Source organism: Monosiga brevicollis, genomic scaffold (assembly GCF_000002865.3).
Source record: "Monosiga brevicollis MX1 MONBRscaffold_32 genomic scaffold, whole genome shotgun sequence".
In the NCBI taxonomy this organism is placed as follows: domain Eukaryota; class Choanoflagellata; order Craspedida; family Salpingoecidae; genus Monosiga; species Monosiga brevicollis.
The window spans coordinates 237,497-254,532 of record NW_001865069.1 but is presented as its reverse complement, the minus strand read 5'-3'; the positions used below and the strand labels follow the sequence as shown (position 1 = coordinate 254,532).

General features: G+C 54.7%; 5 protein-coding genes across 5 annotated transcripts in view; 3 read left to right on the top strand and 2 right to left on the bottom strand.

Moving 5' to 3' along the window:
- Positions 1-5,152, top strand: part of MONBRDRAFT_34234 (uncharacterized protein) — a gene marked incomplete at both ends in the record, with an annotated part of 7,180 nt that extends 2,028 nt beyond the window's left edge. The window contains 22 exons of the mRNA XM_001749664.1: positions 148-212; positions 336-639; positions 752-897; positions 1,043-1,117; positions 1,216-1,319; positions 1,416-1,533; positions 1,621-1,705; positions 1,795-1,863; positions 1,987-2,219; positions 2,376-2,524; positions 2,625-2,726; positions 2,806-2,874; positions 2,972-3,114; positions 3,219-3,267; positions 3,355-3,409; positions 3,546-3,605; positions 3,738-3,942; positions 4,074-4,158; positions 4,224-4,402; positions 4,499-4,591; positions 4,701-4,808; positions 4,946-5,152. Of these exons, the coding sequence (XP_001749716.1) occupies positions 148-212; positions 336-639; positions 752-897; positions 1,043-1,117; positions 1,216-1,319; positions 1,416-1,533; positions 1,621-1,705; positions 1,795-1,863; positions 1,987-2,219; positions 2,376-2,524; positions 2,625-2,726; positions 2,806-2,874; positions 2,972-3,114; positions 3,219-3,267; positions 3,355-3,409; positions 3,546-3,605; positions 3,738-3,942; positions 4,074-4,158; positions 4,224-4,402; positions 4,499-4,591; positions 4,701-4,808; positions 4,946-5,152 (2,703 nt within the window). The remainder of the gene's footprint in view (positions 1-147; positions 213-335; positions 640-751; positions 898-1,042; positions 1,118-1,215; positions 1,320-1,415; positions 1,534-1,620; positions 1,706-1,794; positions 1,864-1,986; positions 2,220-2,375; positions 2,525-2,624; positions 2,727-2,805; positions 2,875-2,971; positions 3,115-3,218; positions 3,268-3,354; positions 3,410-3,545; positions 3,606-3,737; positions 3,943-4,073; positions 4,159-4,223; positions 4,403-4,498; positions 4,592-4,700; positions 4,809-4,945) is intronic.
- Positions 5,153-5,592: 440 nt separating this feature from the next.
- MONBRDRAFT_38827 (uncharacterized protein) lies at positions 5,593-7,628 on the bottom strand (the record flags this gene model as incomplete). The annotated part of the gene is made up of 2 exons (XM_001749607.1): positions 5,593-6,254; positions 6,393-7,628. 2 exons carry the CDS (start codon positions 7,626-7,628, stop codon positions 5,706-5,708), a joined length of 1,785 nt encoding a protein of 594 aa, XP_001749659.1. The 3' UTR covers positions 5,593-5,705.
- Positions 7,629-8,268: 640 nt separating this feature from the next.
- On the top strand, positions 8,269-10,274 carry MONBRDRAFT_29193 (gamma-glutamyl hydrolase; the record flags this gene model as incomplete). Its single annotated transcript, XM_001749663.1, has 7 exons — positions 8,269-8,521; positions 8,627-8,715; positions 8,873-9,047; positions 9,212-9,349; positions 9,512-9,582; positions 9,698-9,808; positions 10,014-10,274. The coding sequence occupies 7 exons, from the start codon at positions 8,269-8,271 to the stop codon at positions 10,272-10,274; spliced, it is 1,098 nt and encodes a 365-aa protein (XP_001749715.1).
- A 2,248-nt stretch (positions 10,275-12,522) lies between these two features.
- On the bottom strand, positions 12,523-16,198 carry MONBRDRAFT_29192 (uncharacterized protein; the record flags this gene model as incomplete). The annotated part of the gene is made up of 17 exons (XM_001749606.1): positions 12,523-12,573; positions 12,647-12,753; positions 12,856-12,913; positions 12,999-13,199; positions 13,319-13,431; positions 13,527-13,650; positions 13,737-13,910; positions 14,052-14,125; positions 14,236-14,413; positions 14,533-14,611; positions 14,714-14,895; positions 15,030-15,181; positions 15,311-15,405; positions 15,520-15,653; positions 15,775-15,859; positions 15,974-16,073; positions 16,177-16,198. The coding sequence occupies 17 exons, from the start codon at positions 16,196-16,198 to the stop codon at positions 12,523-12,525; spliced, it is 1,929 nt and encodes a 642-aa protein (XP_001749658.1).
- A 522-nt stretch (positions 16,199-16,720) lies between these two features.
- MONBRDRAFT_29191 (uncharacterized protein) overlaps positions 16,721-17,036 on the top strand; it is a gene marked incomplete at both ends in the record, with an annotated part of 2,462 nt that continues 2,146 nt past the window's right edge. Inside the window, one exon of the mRNA XM_001749662.1 lies at positions 16,721-16,972. Coding sequence (XP_001749714.1) covers positions 16,721-16,972 — 252 coding nt within the window. The remainder of the gene's footprint in view (positions 16,973-17,036) is intronic.

Genomic DNA, 17,036 nt, shown 5'->3' with positions numbered 1-17,036 from the left:
CAAAGTATGATCCAAAGGTATGTCTGACTCCCCTCCTTTGCCAGATTTTTCAATACCTTTTGCGAAGGGACCTCGAACTGGCCACCGCGTGTGACTTGCTGTGTTGACGACATTGTGTATGACCCTTTTCCCATTTTTCCGGTGCAGAATGAGGCCGTCACCAAGGGCGCTGCCCGACTCATGGCCGAAGCGTCGGCAAAGATCAATCAGCGGTACTGAGAACCACGCACTTGAGCATGCCACCGACATGCAGAAAGAAGGGCGGCGTCGCCACCGAGCCCCAGGCTGACCGCGCAAACCTCCCCCCCCACTTCTATGCATGCTCAAACGTGTAGACAATCGGTCGACTTTCAAACCTCGGAGATGGTCCGCTTGGCCTTTGAGGGCGACACGCTCGACAAGCGCCGTACAGCCGTCAAGAATTGCGTGGTTTTGGCGCGAGAAAATGCTGGCGCACGCAAACTCTTCCACTGCGATGCACCTCAACGCTTCATGGCCCTACTCAATGAGGAGGATGACGATATTCGGGTCCACACCCTGCACGTCTATTCAGAGTTGGCCGAGCGCAGCCCCGCCATGGCCCTACAAATTTGGCAGCTCATGAACCAGGACAATCAATTGGGCCAGCATGTAGCTTCGGTGCGATCGAGTCACGCATTTCCAAACACAATGCGCCCAGCTGAGTCTGACACGCGCACGTCTGATGAGTACTTACTTCCATGCCGCTCATACCACCCTGCTGCCTTCACAGAAGCACAGCAAAACAAACCGCGCTGCCGTGCGCGTGGTCGGATGCACCCTCAATGCGCTGGCAGAAATGGGCGAGGCCTCGGAACAGCACTCAACGGTGCTGGATACCGTCGTGGCCTATCTGACCCAGCTCATCAAGGATCGTCGGTTCGTTGTCCTTGCTTAACAAGACCTTTTTTTTGTTGTCCCCAGCCACCCTACCTCTTGCTCAAGAGGATTCATGGGCTTTGATTCACCATTCAATCACTCCTCTGATACCGAACCTCTGCTGTCTTGCAATGGCTTGATGCAGGAATCAAGCGGACGTGCGCAACCTGGCCATCAATATGGTCATGAAGCATGCCAAAACCGGTGATCTAGGGCGCCGGTATGATACGGCGGCGTGTGCAGCGATGCTTTAACCTGATCCATGCTCCCACTGCAAGCACTAACGCATGCAATGGCACACTGCCACTTACGTTTTAGTCTTTTGACCGCCGGTGCTGTGCGTGCGTTGCTGGTGACAGCCGCCCTTGCACCAAGCCCGCTTCTGGCGCAGCCCACCGGGGATAGCGAAGACGAGCAACTCGGTGCGTGCGTTGATGCAAGCCGCGAGCACAAGTCTGCTGGCGCTCTCCCTTATTTCTTTGTTATTTCATTCTTTCTGTTTAACATTGCCTTTGCAGGCTCAGAGGCCGAAACCCGAGGTCAAGTTTCTGTCGCCTTGCAGCGTATCTTTGAGGCCACCAAGGTGAAGGGGCAACCGGATGAGCAGTTTGTCGCCGACTGCATAGCTCAGGCGCGGTGAGAACATTTGTGACCATCCTTTGCACTTGTGTTCCACAATGTTCGATAACTGGGTGCCTATCCTCTCATGCCGCTGGCCTTCAGTTTTGGCGACGATCCTGTCAGCAACATACCTCCCACCAATGCCATGATCGCCGTGATGCTTGCCGTCATTGATATTGGCAATCAGGTGTGTCGCGATGGCTTCTGGATGGAGTTGGGACTATGATCGCCGAGCGGCAATCGCCGAGCCAAGCTAACGGGCTCACCATCTGGCAGATTCTGGAATCGGGCAACACCTTTGAGTGCCTCATGAAGATGGCAGACAGTGACAATCTGCAGGCCCAGGTGAGCATCGACCTCAAGCACCGTATATCTTTCTCTTTCTCGCCCAGCCATTGTCGTATCTTTTTTGGCTCACTTCCTGTTACTGCTCTTTAATATAAATCTTCCTGGCGGGGGGCTTGCTAGTGCGCTGCTGCCGAGGCGCTAGCCTTTGCGGCTTCGGATAAAAAGCGGGCACGAGGTGTTATGATGGAAGGTTCCGATATTCTCAAAAAGCTCTATGCTAAGGATCTTCCCAGCAGCATCCGAGTGCGCGCGCTGTGTGGCCTGTGCAAGATGGGGGCTGTTGGTGCTGGTGCTCCCAATCAGCGCACCATGGACGGCTCCTCCTTGATCAATCTCGCCAAAAAACTTCGCCCGTGCGTCTGCGCTTCATCTCAATTCCTGACTGTTACCTCGGAGCTGGAAAGCCATTCGAGCTTTTATTTGTCCCATGGGCAGCTTTCTCTGCCGCAATGAGCGAGCAAAGGGTCTGAGCATTGCTTGGCGACCTCACTTAAAACCTGCCGCTCTAGGTTCCTGGTCAATGATACGAAAGACAATGACACACGACGCTGGGCTGCCGAGGGTTTGGCCTATCTGAGTTTGGACGCCGATGTTAAGGAGTTTGCGATTGCAGATGAGAACATTCTAAAAGCCATTTATCGCGTTTGCATGGGCTCAGGTGAGAAGTGACCATGCTATCCTTTTTTCCCGCCTAGCATTGTCCTTTGAGTCCCTCTTTGTCGTGCGAGCTCAATGCAACTGCCCGTGCCTGTGCACAGACCCCACGGTTCAGTATGCTTTGGCTAACATGCTGGTCAATATGACCAACAGCTTTGATAAGCCAGAAAAATCGGAAGAGCATGAGGAACTCAAGAAACTCGGTGCGTAGCGCCATCGCCGAGACCGTGAAGCGTTGCAGAGCCGTTACCCTCTTTTATGTGTGCGGTACTACACTCTTAGGCAAGTACGTCGGAGAACAAATCCCAGAGCCCCATGCCAAGGACTCTGATGCCTTTGTGCAGAAGCGAGGTTAGTGTGTACGGCAACCCATCTGCGCTGGTGCTGTGCTCAAGGTTTCGTGGCATGCTCACACTACGAGTTTTGACTTGGGTATGAAATTGCGTAGTGGAAGTGCTGCTGAAGCATGACTTTGTCTATGCGCTCACGGTCTTGGCACAGAGCCAAAGCGAGGGTGTGCGAGAGCAAGTGGCCCGTGTGCTGCTGGCCATGGTCGAGAATCCCAGCCATCGGGGCATGGTCATTTCACAGGTCGGGATCATCCTCGCCTGCACCTGTGGGAGGCTGCATCGTCTAGCCCCCGCTGGATGTGGATTGTTTGACTTGAACCTCACGCTTGGGTTGATCGATGATAGGGTGGTGCCAAAGCACTTTTACCCTTGGCACGAGAAAACACGCGGCGTGGTGCGTTGTTGCACGTTCATGAACTTGTCACTTCCGCGCCCGTGAAAATGTCGCTTTACATTAACCCCATCTTGTACCTTTGCTTAGGCAAAGAAAAGGCAGCACAAGCGTTGGCAAAGATTACGATCACCACTGATCCCAGGTTAGCGAAGTATGGCTCGCCAAGGGTCTGCATCCCCTCTGGCGCGGTGTTTAAATAACTCCCTCCGTGGCTTGCTCTGTGGGTGTCGTGCGCTGCGCTGACCTCGTGTCACCGACTCACACTGGATTTGCTACAGCGTGGCCTTTCCTGGACAACGGGCGTTGGAAGTGGTCAAGCCCTGTATTGCTTTGCTCTCGTCAGTTTGGCACCTGTTTCGGCCCGTTCCCCGATCGGGCTTGCTGCCCTGCACGTGGCAGGGGAGGTGTTTGTTCCTGGACCTCGACTCATACGACGCGGTTCTCTCCCTGGCTTTGGGGCCTCGTCACAGGCACATGCACCAGTTGCTCCAGTTTGAGGCGGCCATGGCGCTGACAAACTTGGCGAGTATGAGCGACGAGCTGCGACTCAAAATCAAGCGTGAGAAGGGCCTTCCTCGTCTCGAGGATCTCATGTTTGAGGACGATTTGCGCCTGCGGCGGGCTGGTTGCGAGGCGCTCGTCAATCTGCTCTACAACGATGAAATTTACAACATGGTGGGTGTTCTCCTCGGCTGTGACTGCTGTGCCTGCAGGCGTGGGCGCCGCACAGTCAGTGAGCCTTGCTTCATGCTCATCTTCATCTCGCTTCGCGTATTCGCGGCTGGCTGGATCGACGCGGTTTGCAGTTTGCCACCAAGGATGGTCCTCATTTTGAACGCGTCAAGCTCTGGATCCTTCTTTCCGGCGTGATGCAAGAAGACTTTGATGAAGGTCCGCACGGGTGGAGTCATCATTCTGTGTACTCTGCTTGACTGTTTTCTGTGCATGTGACGTAGGCTTGGCTCGAGCCGCCTCGGGTGGGCTGGCGCTGCTGTCCAGCAGTCCCGATGTGGCCCACCGCATTCGTGAAGAACCACAAGGCCTGCAGGTTCTCAAGGAGCTGCTTGTGAGCGGAATGCCAGAATTGCATCACCGCGCGCTTTATATCATCAACAACATGATTGATGCCGATGAGGTAGGGCTGCGCGCTGCTGTTGGCTGGCGGGACGAGTACCTTTTTTTGTATTATCGTTTGGTTCATGCATTGCTGCCCGGCACCACGGCTCTGCAGGCGGAATGTTTTGTTGAGAAGGAGATGTTGTTGATCATTGTCGCCGTCACATTGACCAGCCAGCAAGCGCAGGTCACGGAACTTGGCCAGAGTGTACGTTACATGTGGTGCTCGGTTGGCGACGGGTGTGTCAGCTCGCAGCTGTCCCTGCCAGCTCATGTTCTTTGATGCACACGTTTGGCACTGCTGTGTGCTTTGTTAGGCCCTCAAGAAGCTGATTGATCGCAAACTGGTGGAATCGATGGAGGCCGTTCAGCGTATGGCGGCCGAATCCATTCAGGATTTGCAGCACGTTGCAGACCGCTTGAAGGTTCGTGCGCGCATGGTTGGGTGGTCTGGCCGGCGCATTTTTTTTCTTTCTTTTTTTTTTTTTTTTTTTTTTTTTTTGTTTGTTTGTTTGCTTGTTTGTTTGTTTGTTTTTGCTCAGCTGCATGTTGTGTGCGTCAGGAGGAGGCGCGGGCTCGCGACGGCGTGGTGGAGGAGGAGGATGAAGACGAGGAAGCTGGTGAGGCCGGAGGGCTGTCTGAAGACGAAGGCGAGGCGGATGCGGATGGGCCCACCGAGGTCATCGTGGCCGATGCGCCGGATGACGATGCCGTTGCCCTTCCTGCATGCGATGAGGATGACGGCCCTAAGATTGAAGTTTTGGATTAGACTGACTACTTTGTGTTGCCTGTTTGTCTGCAATTGAATCAAACGTGGAACGTGCATTTGCTTGATCACACCATTTCTGTCGGCAGATGATACTGAAGATGCAACAACTTGCAAGACTGCCCCCCAGGCGTGCTGGAGCCTGACACGTGTACGATGTCTCAAGGACGCTATGGGGCATGGAACAACGCGGGGGTGTTTTGAGTCTCACCCCACAGGGCCGCGTTGCAACATGCACAGTCATGACTCGAGTCAAGATACGGTGATGGTTCTAAGTCGGCATGCAATCATCACTCTACGTTCGCGGATCCAAGCATCCGACCTCAATGGTTACACAAAGTGGTCGGGAGGAGCAAATCTGGAAGGCAAGCTCGCGCAGAGAGAGAGAGAGAGAGAAAGAAGAGAAGAATCATGTAACGGAGGCAAAGTGCAAAAATTACCATAAAATTCGCGATAAATTCATGGAATTTCAAATTAAATTTTTATTATGAACACACGCACTCTGTCTGAAACGAGCCAAGACTTGGAAGAAGTAGTCGCTGCGATCAGCGCAAGATCAGAGTAGGCGACACCACTGAGCTTGACGGGTCTCCAAATGGTCCAACCGCGCTGCCTGTGCTCGCACCTCCTCCTCCAATCGTGCAAGGCGGGCAAGAAAGGTCGACGGCGCCACGGCCGCGGTCTGACCCGTGCTCGCACCCGATGTCGTATCACCGCCAAGCGGGCTTGATTCACCCGGCCCCACGGAGACGGGCCCCGGTTCATCAACTGCCGAAATAGTCACCAGAGTGTCCGATTGCTCCGAGGTGGCTGTGATGGCACGCCCTTGCTGACCAAGGCGTCGGATAATGGACTGCAAACCTTGGTCCACAAGTTCCGGGCTGGACAAATCCTCATAGAGCAGTGTCCCTCGCATGATTCCAAGAACCCCGGTGATGCGCTCACACCCCGGCTCAACAAACACAGGGATATATGATTTTTGCTGTTGGAAGACATACTGAGCCTCCAACATGCAATGACGGCTTTGGGCATAGGCTTTGCTGTACAACATGAGCACCACAGCGGCATTCTCGACGGCCGACGCCATTTCTGACATGATATTACCCTAATGGCCGATGTTTGCCAAAGATAAACAGCCAAAAGCGCAGCTCAAGATGAGCGGGGGGTATCAAGGGGAGAAGGGTGCAAACCGAGGCCCGCGAGGCAAGCGAGACAAGGATCAACGGGCACAATGCGAACGCACCTCCATTTTGTGCACATCGATCCAGACGCGAAAACGGTGAGCTTGCAGCGTCTGAGCCAGCTTGAGGGCGAGGGGCTGATGCCGCCAATTGTAGGAAATCATGATGTGTGTAGGTTGAGAGGAAGCGGGGGTAGCACCACCACTGTCGTTGGCACCGGCAGCACGCACCCCCGCTGAACCGGCAGCAAGTAGGAGGCGCAGGCCCGTGGCCAAATCAGCTGCAATGGCACCGTCGGTGCTCGGCTGGATAGCGCTGACGGTCGCTAGCACCCGCGAGTCTTGGCGAAGGTGAGCTAGGTCGCCGGGACGCTGGGCCAGGGTCGTGAGAATGCCAAGGTAGGCAGGTAGATGATAGCTGAGAGCATCGCCGCCCAGACGGTGAATATTGTTGTCCTTGTGGCCCAAGACACGTGTGACCACGTCTAGCAAATTCTGGACAGGTATCACGCTGTGACTGTCCGTGGTCAGCAGGGCGTCGAGCAGCTTGGCACAGTTGGTGGCTAGCTTGCGCGTGATCTTATCGTACCCCTCATCTAGCTCGGAGGATGGACCCACGTCATGCCAAAGAGCCAAGCGCTGACATTCTTGGGTCACGGTGGGATAGCACTCGAGAAGGCGCTTGGCTGCGGCATTGTTGTCTCGTACCAGGCGTGCCAGGCACAGGATCGCCAAGACAGTTTCCGGGATGGCCTTGTCCCAGTTGAGGGTCGTAGCGATCAGGGGCAGCAAGGTATCCTGCATCGTTGCCAGGATGGTCAGGGCAAAGGGTTGCTTTACCAGGCAGGCCAGCGTCCGCCACTCAAGCTCCCCGTTACATGCAGGTGTCGATGTTGATGCAGGCGGCAGAGTCGCTGATGGGCTAGCCCCATCATGCTCATCCGACAGCTTGGTGACCTGCAAAAAACGATTGGCAAAGGCCTGAATGCGCGGAGTAAATGCAGCAACGTCTTCTGCATCCAAGAGGACCTCGATGTGGTCAGTGTTGATCTTTCCTGCTGCCGGGATGCCTGGCGAGCTTTCGGCGGGACGTGGGTGCACACAGGGGCGGGCGCGCCAGTATTGTTCATGCAGTTCACCATCTTCCACGAGCTCGTACAGGTCGCCCTTGGTATAAGAGCACTTGTCGACATTTGTGCTTTGAAAAGTGTCGGTTACCACCATGCGCGTGCCCGTGGCAAAGGCTAATCGAGGGGATCCGCCAGCTTCATGCTGCGGGGCTGCTGGGCTGGTAGCCATCCTTGTTTTCCACCGGATCTGACCTTTCGTCGCCTCTCCCCGGGTTCTCCAAGGTCCTACGCAAAGGTTCTACGCAATACAACTCAGCAGCCAGAGGCCACCGGGTCTGAACAAGCTATTTCACCCCCCTGCCCCGCCACCACACACTGGCACGGCACGGATGTTTCCTTCAGAAAAAAAAAAAAAAAAAAATCAGAAAAAAAGACGCGCTGGTCAATGAGCAAGCTTTTTCTGACATCCCGGCACATTAGCATGATCTACATAAAGTCACAAAGTGACTGCATCAACTTTCACAGGTTTATAAGGCAAATGCACAAAGACGATGCAGAAACTCAACATTTTTGTACATTTACATTTGAGTCGGGGCAAGAGGTAAAGAACGTTGTTCCTCCAAAAGCGACTGAACACACACACACACACACGCGGGCGCGGATGATCGTGAAATGGCAGCCGGATGTATGAGCGAGAGGAAAGGAGAGGAAAGGAGAGGAAAGGGGAGGGGTGGAGGCGGGGCATTGGTTGGCTTGGTCGTTTAGGTGGCGATGCGGATGTCATTGAGTGAGGGTCGGGCGTGTACATATGAGCTCATGATGCGTGCTGCTCGTAGGCGTGCTCCTTCCAGACCATGATGATGATGATGATGGCGGGTGGTTCGCGTGTGGCGGTGATCTTGGCGGTGGTGGTGGTTGCTACGGCATGGGCGAGCAATCCCGTGATTGGCATTCTCTCCCAGAGTGATCCGCCCTACATTGCCGCCTCCTATGTCAAGTACCTGGAAAGCGCCGGTGCTCGTGTGGTGCCCGTCCTGCACAACGACACGGCTGATCGTCACGCCCAGCTCTTCAGCCAACTCAACGGATTTTTGATTCCCGGCGGTGGCGCCAACCTTGCCAGTGCGTACGCGCGCTGCGCAAAAGTCGTTGGAGAAGGCTTTTCTTAAGCTCGTCTTGGATCAATTTGGATCTCCACACCTGACGTTTATTTTCTGTTTGCTTCAGACTTTAGCGATGACTTTATGGTCTCCGCTCGGTACTTTGTTAACCAGGCCATTCAGGCCAACACTGGCGGTGATTTCTTCCCTGTCTGGGTACGTGGCTTTCCTGCACGGTCAGGAGTCGTACACGAGTGCTCGCTGGTTTCCTTGGAAGACGAGAAGCGGGGACGAGGGGTGGGAGCGCTAGGGCCGACTCACAATTCGCGCTCACGAGCAACTTGCCCTTGTTGATTTGATCTGAACTTTTCAGGGAACCTGCTTGGGATTTGAAACCCTTTCCGTGATCATTGCCGATGACCCCGCTGTGTTGGTCGATGGCTACGACAGTGAGGATTTGCCTCTCGCCCTCAACATGACCCGCAACGCTGGCACCAGTCGTCTCTTTGGCCAGCTTCCCGGCAGTGTCTATGACTCGCTTCAAACCGGTGCGATCGCAGTTGCCCCGTGCGCTATGTGCGAGTGGCCCCTGAACACGTGTCTTCCAAAAGCCCTGCTTTAAGAATGACCAGGGGGCCTCTGGTCGAGCCTCACCCGCTTTCTCATTCAAAAAACCACAACAAAAAAACATTGGGTTGATGGCATGCTGCAGAGAATGTGACAATGAACTTTCATCAGTCTGGCGTGGAGCCCAGCACCTTTGTTAGCAACGACAAGCTCAACAGCTTTTTCAACATTCTTTCGACGAACGTCGATCTCCAGGGCAAGCCCTTTGTTTCTTCGATGGAAGGTGCGGCCTGGAATACTGCGTGAGGCCAGCCGAGTTCCACCACTTGTGACGACGCCAAGCCGTCGTGCCTGTCGTTCTTGGAACCGTTGACCGTGAAGCTTTTTTTGGCATGCTCACGTGAGCTCATGTGGCGTGGTCATTATCGATGATTGGTGTGATCAGGCAAGACCATGCCTGTGTATGGCGTTCAATGGCACCCGGAAAAGAACACCTACGAGTGGGGCTCCACCCAGGTGTGCCCATGCTGACTCATCCAAGAGGGCTTGTCCGGGTTGTACCAATCCAAGCGATCCAACTGGGACCGCTCGTGAATTGGGTTCTAATTTCTTTTGACCTGACGTTTATTAGGCTAACCCACACTCAGCGGCCGCCGTCGATGTTGCTTATCACATGGCGCGCTTTTTCGTGAACGAGGCCCGCAAAAACAACCACGTGTATCCGGCTGATGCCCTCGATAAGGTGTGTCACGTGCAACCGGGAATGGGCCGCAGAATGTTATGTAGTCAGGCATGGTAGTCGGGCACTTTCGCCGAGCGTTTCCTCTCAGTAGCATGTGGTGCCCAGGATGTCATCTGGAACTACAAGCCCGAGTACACGGGCCCCTCGGGTAGCCACTTTGAGCAGACTTACTACTTTTGAGTGCGTCACTGACTTGATGCCACAGCCCCTTGCTGGGTTGACAATGCGGCCCGCCGCTTCCTCGATCAATCGTCAACGACAACCAGTAAAGCCAACATGCTGCGCCAAAGTCAATCTAACCGCGATACAGTCAACCTCAAAGACCAAAGCGCGCTTTCATCCATTATTGCCCTTCCCCATGTTTATGAAGCGTTATCCATCGCCGAAGACTGTCAAGCACAGAGAAGAAAGCGATAGGAAGCGAGAGTGCGAGGGCGAGGGCGAGGGCGAGAGTTTGAGAGTTTGAGAGAGAGAGTTTGAGAGACAGAAAAGTCAGAAAACGAGAAAAAAACTCGTTTCGAGCTGTTTTTTGCTGTCTTCTCGTCAACGTCACATTGTGCATCCATCAGGATCAAATGGCAGTGGCTTTGGAGGGCAGCGAATGAAGGGCCGAGCTTGGAACAAACTCTGGACGTCGCGGATTGCATGGCTGACGCACGTGGCTGATGCACTGGAGCCGGTTGATGCGGCGTCTTCCAGACAAGACGTATTGTGCCTGTTGATAATGGCTCAGCGCTCGCTCGGGCTCTTCTTGCTCGCGCCATGTCCCAGCCGCCTTTGAGCAAGCGTATGGTGAGAGTCAATGAGCCCGACTGACATGCTTGTGCTCAACTTTGCGCGCTTCCTTTCTTCCCTCTCACGTCGTGCTGCTTTTTGGTTTCTTGCCTCCGAACGCAACTTTGACGTGGTAGCGTGTGTTGACCGATACCTGGAACCTTGTCCCTCAGTCAGCTCAAAAATATCATCTGCAGTGCACCATGAACAGCGGAACGCCGCCAGCCGCCGAGGCTGAGGGCCAGGCTGTTTGGAATTGGCCCACTGCCACCGCCCAACCTGTGCGTCGATGCACTTGATTCCACCTGGTCGTTGTGCCCACACACCCGCTCACTTCTTTCTGTGGGTGTCTCCCCGATATCAGGCGCAAAACTTGGGCGCAGGTGAATTCGACTGGTCCGGTCGCGCACACCCCTTTGGAGTTGACGTGTGTGCCTTTTGTCATGAGGGTCAGCCGCCAACCCGCCTGGTCAAGCTTCGTTGCGGTCATGGGTGCGTCATAATTGGGGTTTGCAACTTGGGCTCGCCCGGCTCCCCCCAATCCCCCCTTCTGGTCCGCCAGAATCGACCATTCCACGCGAATTTCGTAGTGGGCTGATGGTAACTGACGCGCTCCATGTTTGACTTGACCGACTCCTTGCAGCCTCTGCGTCGACTGCTCTTTTGGAGCCGTAGCAACCTTTTACTCTGGCGCACACAAGCAGCTTTGGACTACTCAGTGTGCCTACTGCGGCATGCCCACGCTTTTTCAAAGCCCACCCTTTGGCAGTCCCGAGGGCACCCTCAGCCGACCTGCCTCACCTGTGACTGGTGCATCGGCATCTCCGGTTTGTTTGAGCTCCATGATTTACGCGGGCGTCAGACAGTGGAGCTGAAACGCCTCACCTATTGTCGTGTCTCGTTCCCATGCCTTGTCTCGTCTTGACCAGCACCCAGCGTTGCGGACCATCATGACCGAATTGCGCAACATCGACCGTAACTACTCGAGCAAAATCAGTGCAGTCACCCAAGGCGGTACCCTCATCAACTGGACAGTTTCCTTTCGAGGGGATGAGTCGCCCGAACCGCTGGTCCTCCAAATTTCTTTCCCCCATGCCTATCCCAGCGTGGCGCCACATATCCGTATCGTCCGTCCAACGTCGCTGGCAGCTCACTCTGATCTGGTGACACCGGACGGCACCATCTGGTACGTCTGCTGTTTTCCATGCGAACAGGTTTGCGGTCGCCTGAAAAGCCTAATGTCCTGACGGCCCCTTCTTTGGCTGCAAACCTGTATGCGCTTGGGAACGCGTCCCATCAACGTCATATAGCTTAGCCTCGATGTTAGGCCCCGAGGGCGGTTGGCACAGCGGCACTTCACTTCCAGCCGTGTTGATTGGCATTCAAGCCCAGCTACAGCACGCCCAACTCGAAGGTATGCACGTCACTGGCTGAGCATCCCACATTGGCATCAATGCGTGTCAAAGCCTTGCCGCACAACGAGCAAATGTGGCGGTGTTTTGTTGTCCCCTCTTGTGCTGAGTCCCACTCATTCACCTCGATCTTCCCATGCCATGTGCGCATCGTTTCCACATTTCACAGAGTGGGAGCGGGGAGCGGGAGCTCCATCTGCCAAGCGTGCTCATCGCACATAGGATGCTGCTGAGCAGCTGAGCCCTTCCAATGCGTCCGCCAATTATTGCCCATCGTTTTCCCTTGAAACGAAAGGTCGCAGCTCAAAGACGAGGAGCTCGAACATAAGAAGCTCCAAGACAAATGCAGTACAAGATGAAATTCGCTCCCTGACTGGCTACTTCGTCTAGCAGTTGCCTGAACCTGTTTGTTCACATCCAATTTCGCGAATCGAATGTCTCTAGCCAACAAGTTGTTGCTGTCAAGCAGTCAATACCGGTGTTTGAGGTTTTACAAGAGCACATGAGTTTGCTGGGCATCAGGCGGCGTCATGCACTGCCATCAGGCTTGCTGCGCTTGGCTGGCATGCCAGCTTGCTGCTGCGAAGCCAAGCAGGGTACGGGGAGTGAGGCAGGCACATTGTCAACGTAATGGCACAATGTCTTCACATACATGGTGCACCTGTACGTGGCCTCGCTTGGCGCGCTCCTGTCGCTTGCGGTCTGCCACATCCTCCAACTCTCTGAGCTCGATTCCATCACGGATAGAGCCCACGACGTCTATTAGCACACAAAGCATAATGGGTGATGCCGCTCAACCTCATCACAGAGCAAGGAGCTTGCCGGAGCCAAGGGGTGGGTGCAAACCAAACACGAGCTTACTGATGGCTGTGTGAAAGGCATTTGGGTGTGTCTTGTCCTTGCGCTCCAACAAGATGTTCTATCACATGTGCCATATGATTCACACCATGAGGCATGTTGCACGATCGAGGCTCTACAAATCAGGGCCACATGCATGTTCGTACCCAGCGGTTGAGGTCAGAGAGCCAGTTGCATTCGACAATCTTGCCATCGTATGCCCAAAGCTGCTGTCGCTCTTGCGGCACAAAGGTATTCAGCTCCGGACTGCCCATGCCTGTAAACTTGACCTCAGGCCGCTCAGAACCGCGGCCCCTGACATCTTGCACATAGAGCGTGCCGACGGTGCGGTCTCCGATATCTTCCACCTGGCAAAGGTCCAAGCACGTGAATAACAGGCACAAGAATGAGGAAATGTTGGTTGGGGAATGTGTGCGCTGGCTTGTCCACAGTAGATTTGGCAAAAGGCAAATGGTGGTCTCATGACCTTGAGGCGAAAATCGATCGTGTTCAGGTGTGCCGGCTTCCATTTAAGCAAGGCCTTGCACGAGCCGGCCTTGTACTCATGTGCCACACGCACGAGCAGCAAGCCATCGTCCTCTACTCGGATTGGCAAGCAGAATGGGAGCAGTGAGCAAGCGCAGTTGGCTACGCAAAGCCCCATCGTTATCCAAAACACTTCCATTCACACGTACTGTGTTGGACTTGAGAGCGCATTTTGCGCCATTGATCAGATTGAAAGTCAGCCAGTGGCAAAAAGGGTTTGAGGCGAACACTGAACGGCTCTTGGGCATATTTTTCCTTGTAGCCGGGCCACGTCTGTGCAGCAACGCAAGCAGGCAATGAAGCAGGCAATTGCCTAACACACAATGCTTTGGCGCGACTCATGCGGCTACGTGACGCACGCTTTGCTTGAGACGTGGGTTGAGGATGTGAGTTTGCACGGCTTCCAGGCGCTCATTATAAGGCTTGTGCCGAAAAGATTCGCCGTTGCAGGCGATCATGTCAAAGATGTAAAATCTGGCCCTGTACTGCTTTTTCTTAGTTGCGGGATCCTTCCAGCAATCGTACACCATCTCCTGTGTGCGAGGGAAGCGATGAAACGTGTGCCAAGCAGAGGCATGGTCATCAACAGAGGGTGAACGCAAGGCAAGGGTCGTGCACCTAAAGTAAGGCGACGCACGGTTCAGGAAGGTAGGGTGGGGGAAGGGAATACTCACGCCATCCAACAGTGTATTTTGGTGCACCGATTTGAGATCCTGGTTAGGGAACCGGACTTTGCCTGCAACACAAACTACCAGCCCCAGTGCAAGCGCAGCATATCAGGAGCTATTTTTCCTTTCACATGGTTGTTTGTGAGCCTTGAGCCGCCAAAACATGCCAAAGCCTGTTTGAACCACGTACAGTAGTTGTTGTCACGGCCTACGAAATAGACCTTTTGGTCTGCAAGTAGCATGAGATATCGGGTGCCGTCTGATTTCCAGCTGATCATGTAGTCTGCTCTTGACAGGTCCAACAGGCTGTCTCTGTTGAGGGAAACAGGTTGAGAGCCGGGGAAAGCGGTGCCTTCTTGGGCCCCCACCTGACAGCAGGACAAGATGGTTGGTCAGCCAGCCACGCGCGCGCGCGTGGTCCCCTCGTGCCTGTTTCCCCGTTTTTTTCCCCAGCATGGCTGTACATTGCCAGCGAGGCTCAACTTACCAAGGTGCGCACTTTGCGACGCAGGGGTCCCAAGTGTGGTGCAGAAACCACGGTGGTAGCCACTGCACTCAGACTAAATCTGCCGAATACATGTAAAGCGACAAAAGGTTATCAAGTGACTTGGGGGAGGGGCAATTTGGGAGGGCGGGTGTGGACGCGAGAGGCGGGTTTGTATGCGTACTGGCAGGGGGATGGAAGCGCTTGCTCGGACTCATCGTTGGAGGCCGTATGGTCCGGTGGTTCGGCGGCCGAGGGGGATTCTGCAGCTGGCGCATCGGCCAACACTTGCTTGAGGGCCTCGACCACGGTTTGTGGATCGGAAATTTTGACAAAGCTGTCGGCGAAATTCAGCTTCTCCAGGGCCTGTGAAGCCAAGCAGGTTGCAGAAAAAGTACAGTCATGCGCAAGCGGTCAAGAAAGCATGGAAGTTCAGAAGACAAAACCTGAAACCAAGACAAAGGGTCAGCGAGCTTGCGGCGGCGGCAATGGAGGCTGACCGGCTCGAGGGGGAGGGGCTCTTCGGAAATTTTGTTTTCTTCAAGGGCACGCAAACAGCCCTCGTTGACGGCTTGAACAACTTCGGGGGTGATGTCAGCTGCGTTTTTGAGATGTAGAGCATCGATGGCATCCTGCAAGGCTGCCCGCGCCGCTGCGCAAATGTGTTGGCGGTATGTGCCCACAGCCGCGGGGGTTGCGTAGCATACATTATCCACGGTGAGAGAGCGATTGAGGGGCTTTGGGTTGAGAGCAAAGGGTCACGTGTTGAATGGGGACGTACGGCCGTTGGGCGCACACCAAGCAGGTCTGGTGCGGGGAATCAGCTCAGGAGCGTCGCCGTGATAGCGTTGGAGCAAATCTTCGACATAATCGGGTCTACGAAGTTGTGGATCAAAGGGCAGCGTAAAGTTTGCGTGGCACGTCATGAGGAAGAGCGAAGGTCGGAGTTGAAAAAAAGAAAAAAAAAAAAAAAAGGTCGCTTTACCGTACTTGTAGATGCCGGGATCTCGGCTTTTGGCAAAGAGTTGGAGCGCATCTTCCACGGCACAATCCATCTCTTCAATGAGGTAGCAGCAGATCATAAAGCCAGTACGGTTAAAGCCGTGGGTGCAATGCACGCCAATCTACGAGTGGCGGGCAGAAGTCAGAGTTGAATGCAGGTGGGCGGGTGATGAAAATAAAGTGGGACACTGTGGAATGGCAGGGGGAAGGGATGGAGTCGTGCATTGCAAACCGTGTCCTCACCGTGCAACCTGGCTGCTTTTGCCAAAAGGTCTTGCATACGTGAATAAAGACCTTGACCTGCTCTGGGGTTGGTCGCTCGCCGTGACTACAGTTTGGGTTGCCAGTGCATGAGTCAGCCAAGCACGCACGGGACCGCATGAAAGCAGGTGCGGTCTCGATTTTCAAAGCTTGAGCGGCATGGCGTCTGTACGGGACGTACCCAGCACATTGGATCTGCTGCGTATGGACATCGTTGCCAAACTCCTCGGCTTCGTAATAGCGGGTGGTTTTTGTGAGGTTGATGACAAAGCGCAGCTCGTCTAGAGGTGGCACCAAAGGGGATGGGAGGAAGAGCGTGCCGCATGAGAGAGAGGTTGAGAGCAGTTCCGGCAAGTTGATGTGCGATGCAGATGATTGGGATACCTTTGTAGCGTGCCTTGGCCATTTCTGGGGTCCAAGCGCGCTCGATCGGGACGTCGTCCATGTAGCGCCGTCCCAGCGGTGTTTTGAAAGGCCAGAAGTGGCCCTCTGCTCGTGTCCGTGCGAAAGCAGTGCACAAGGCGATGAGTGGCCATTGATCACCCCGAATGGACAAGGGTGTGCGTGTGTGTGGAGATGAGCAGATCCACACGGAGGAAGCAACCCGGGAGTGACGGGTGGGGTGGAAGTAAAAGGGGAGCGAGAGGGAGGGAGGGAGCGAGAGAGAGAGAGAGGAGGGGCAAGGTGGCGGGGACGGAGTCAGGGGGAATGTCCAGCGAGCGAGCCACGACTCACCGCCAGCATCAATGAGCTTTCCAAACCGCGGGCACGGCAGCCAGCGCTCGGGCACGGCCCGAGGGTTATACTGCGCAGCCATGGTCCCACAGATCACACAAACCTCTGGACCCACCCACTGCCACTACACCGTCACCGACCCCCCAACCAATACCGCCACAACAGCCAGCCCCACTCCCGCTGCTGCCAAAAAATGCATTTGATGATGATTTATATCAGTCAAGCCAGTAAGCCGCACAGAGAGAGAGAGAGAGAGAGAGAGAGAGAGAGAGAGAGAGAGAGAGAGAGAGAGAGAGAGAGAGAGAGAGAGAGAGAGAGAGAGAGAGAGAGAGAGAGAGAGAGAGAGAGAGAGAGAGAGAGAGAGAGAGAGAGAGAGAGAGAGAGAGAGAGAGAGAGAGAGAGAGAGAGAGAGAGAGAGAGTTTGAGAGAGAGAGAGAGAGAGAGAGTTTGAGAGAGAGAGAGAGAGAGAGATCGAGAGAGAGTTTGAGAGAGAGAGAGAGAGAGAGAGA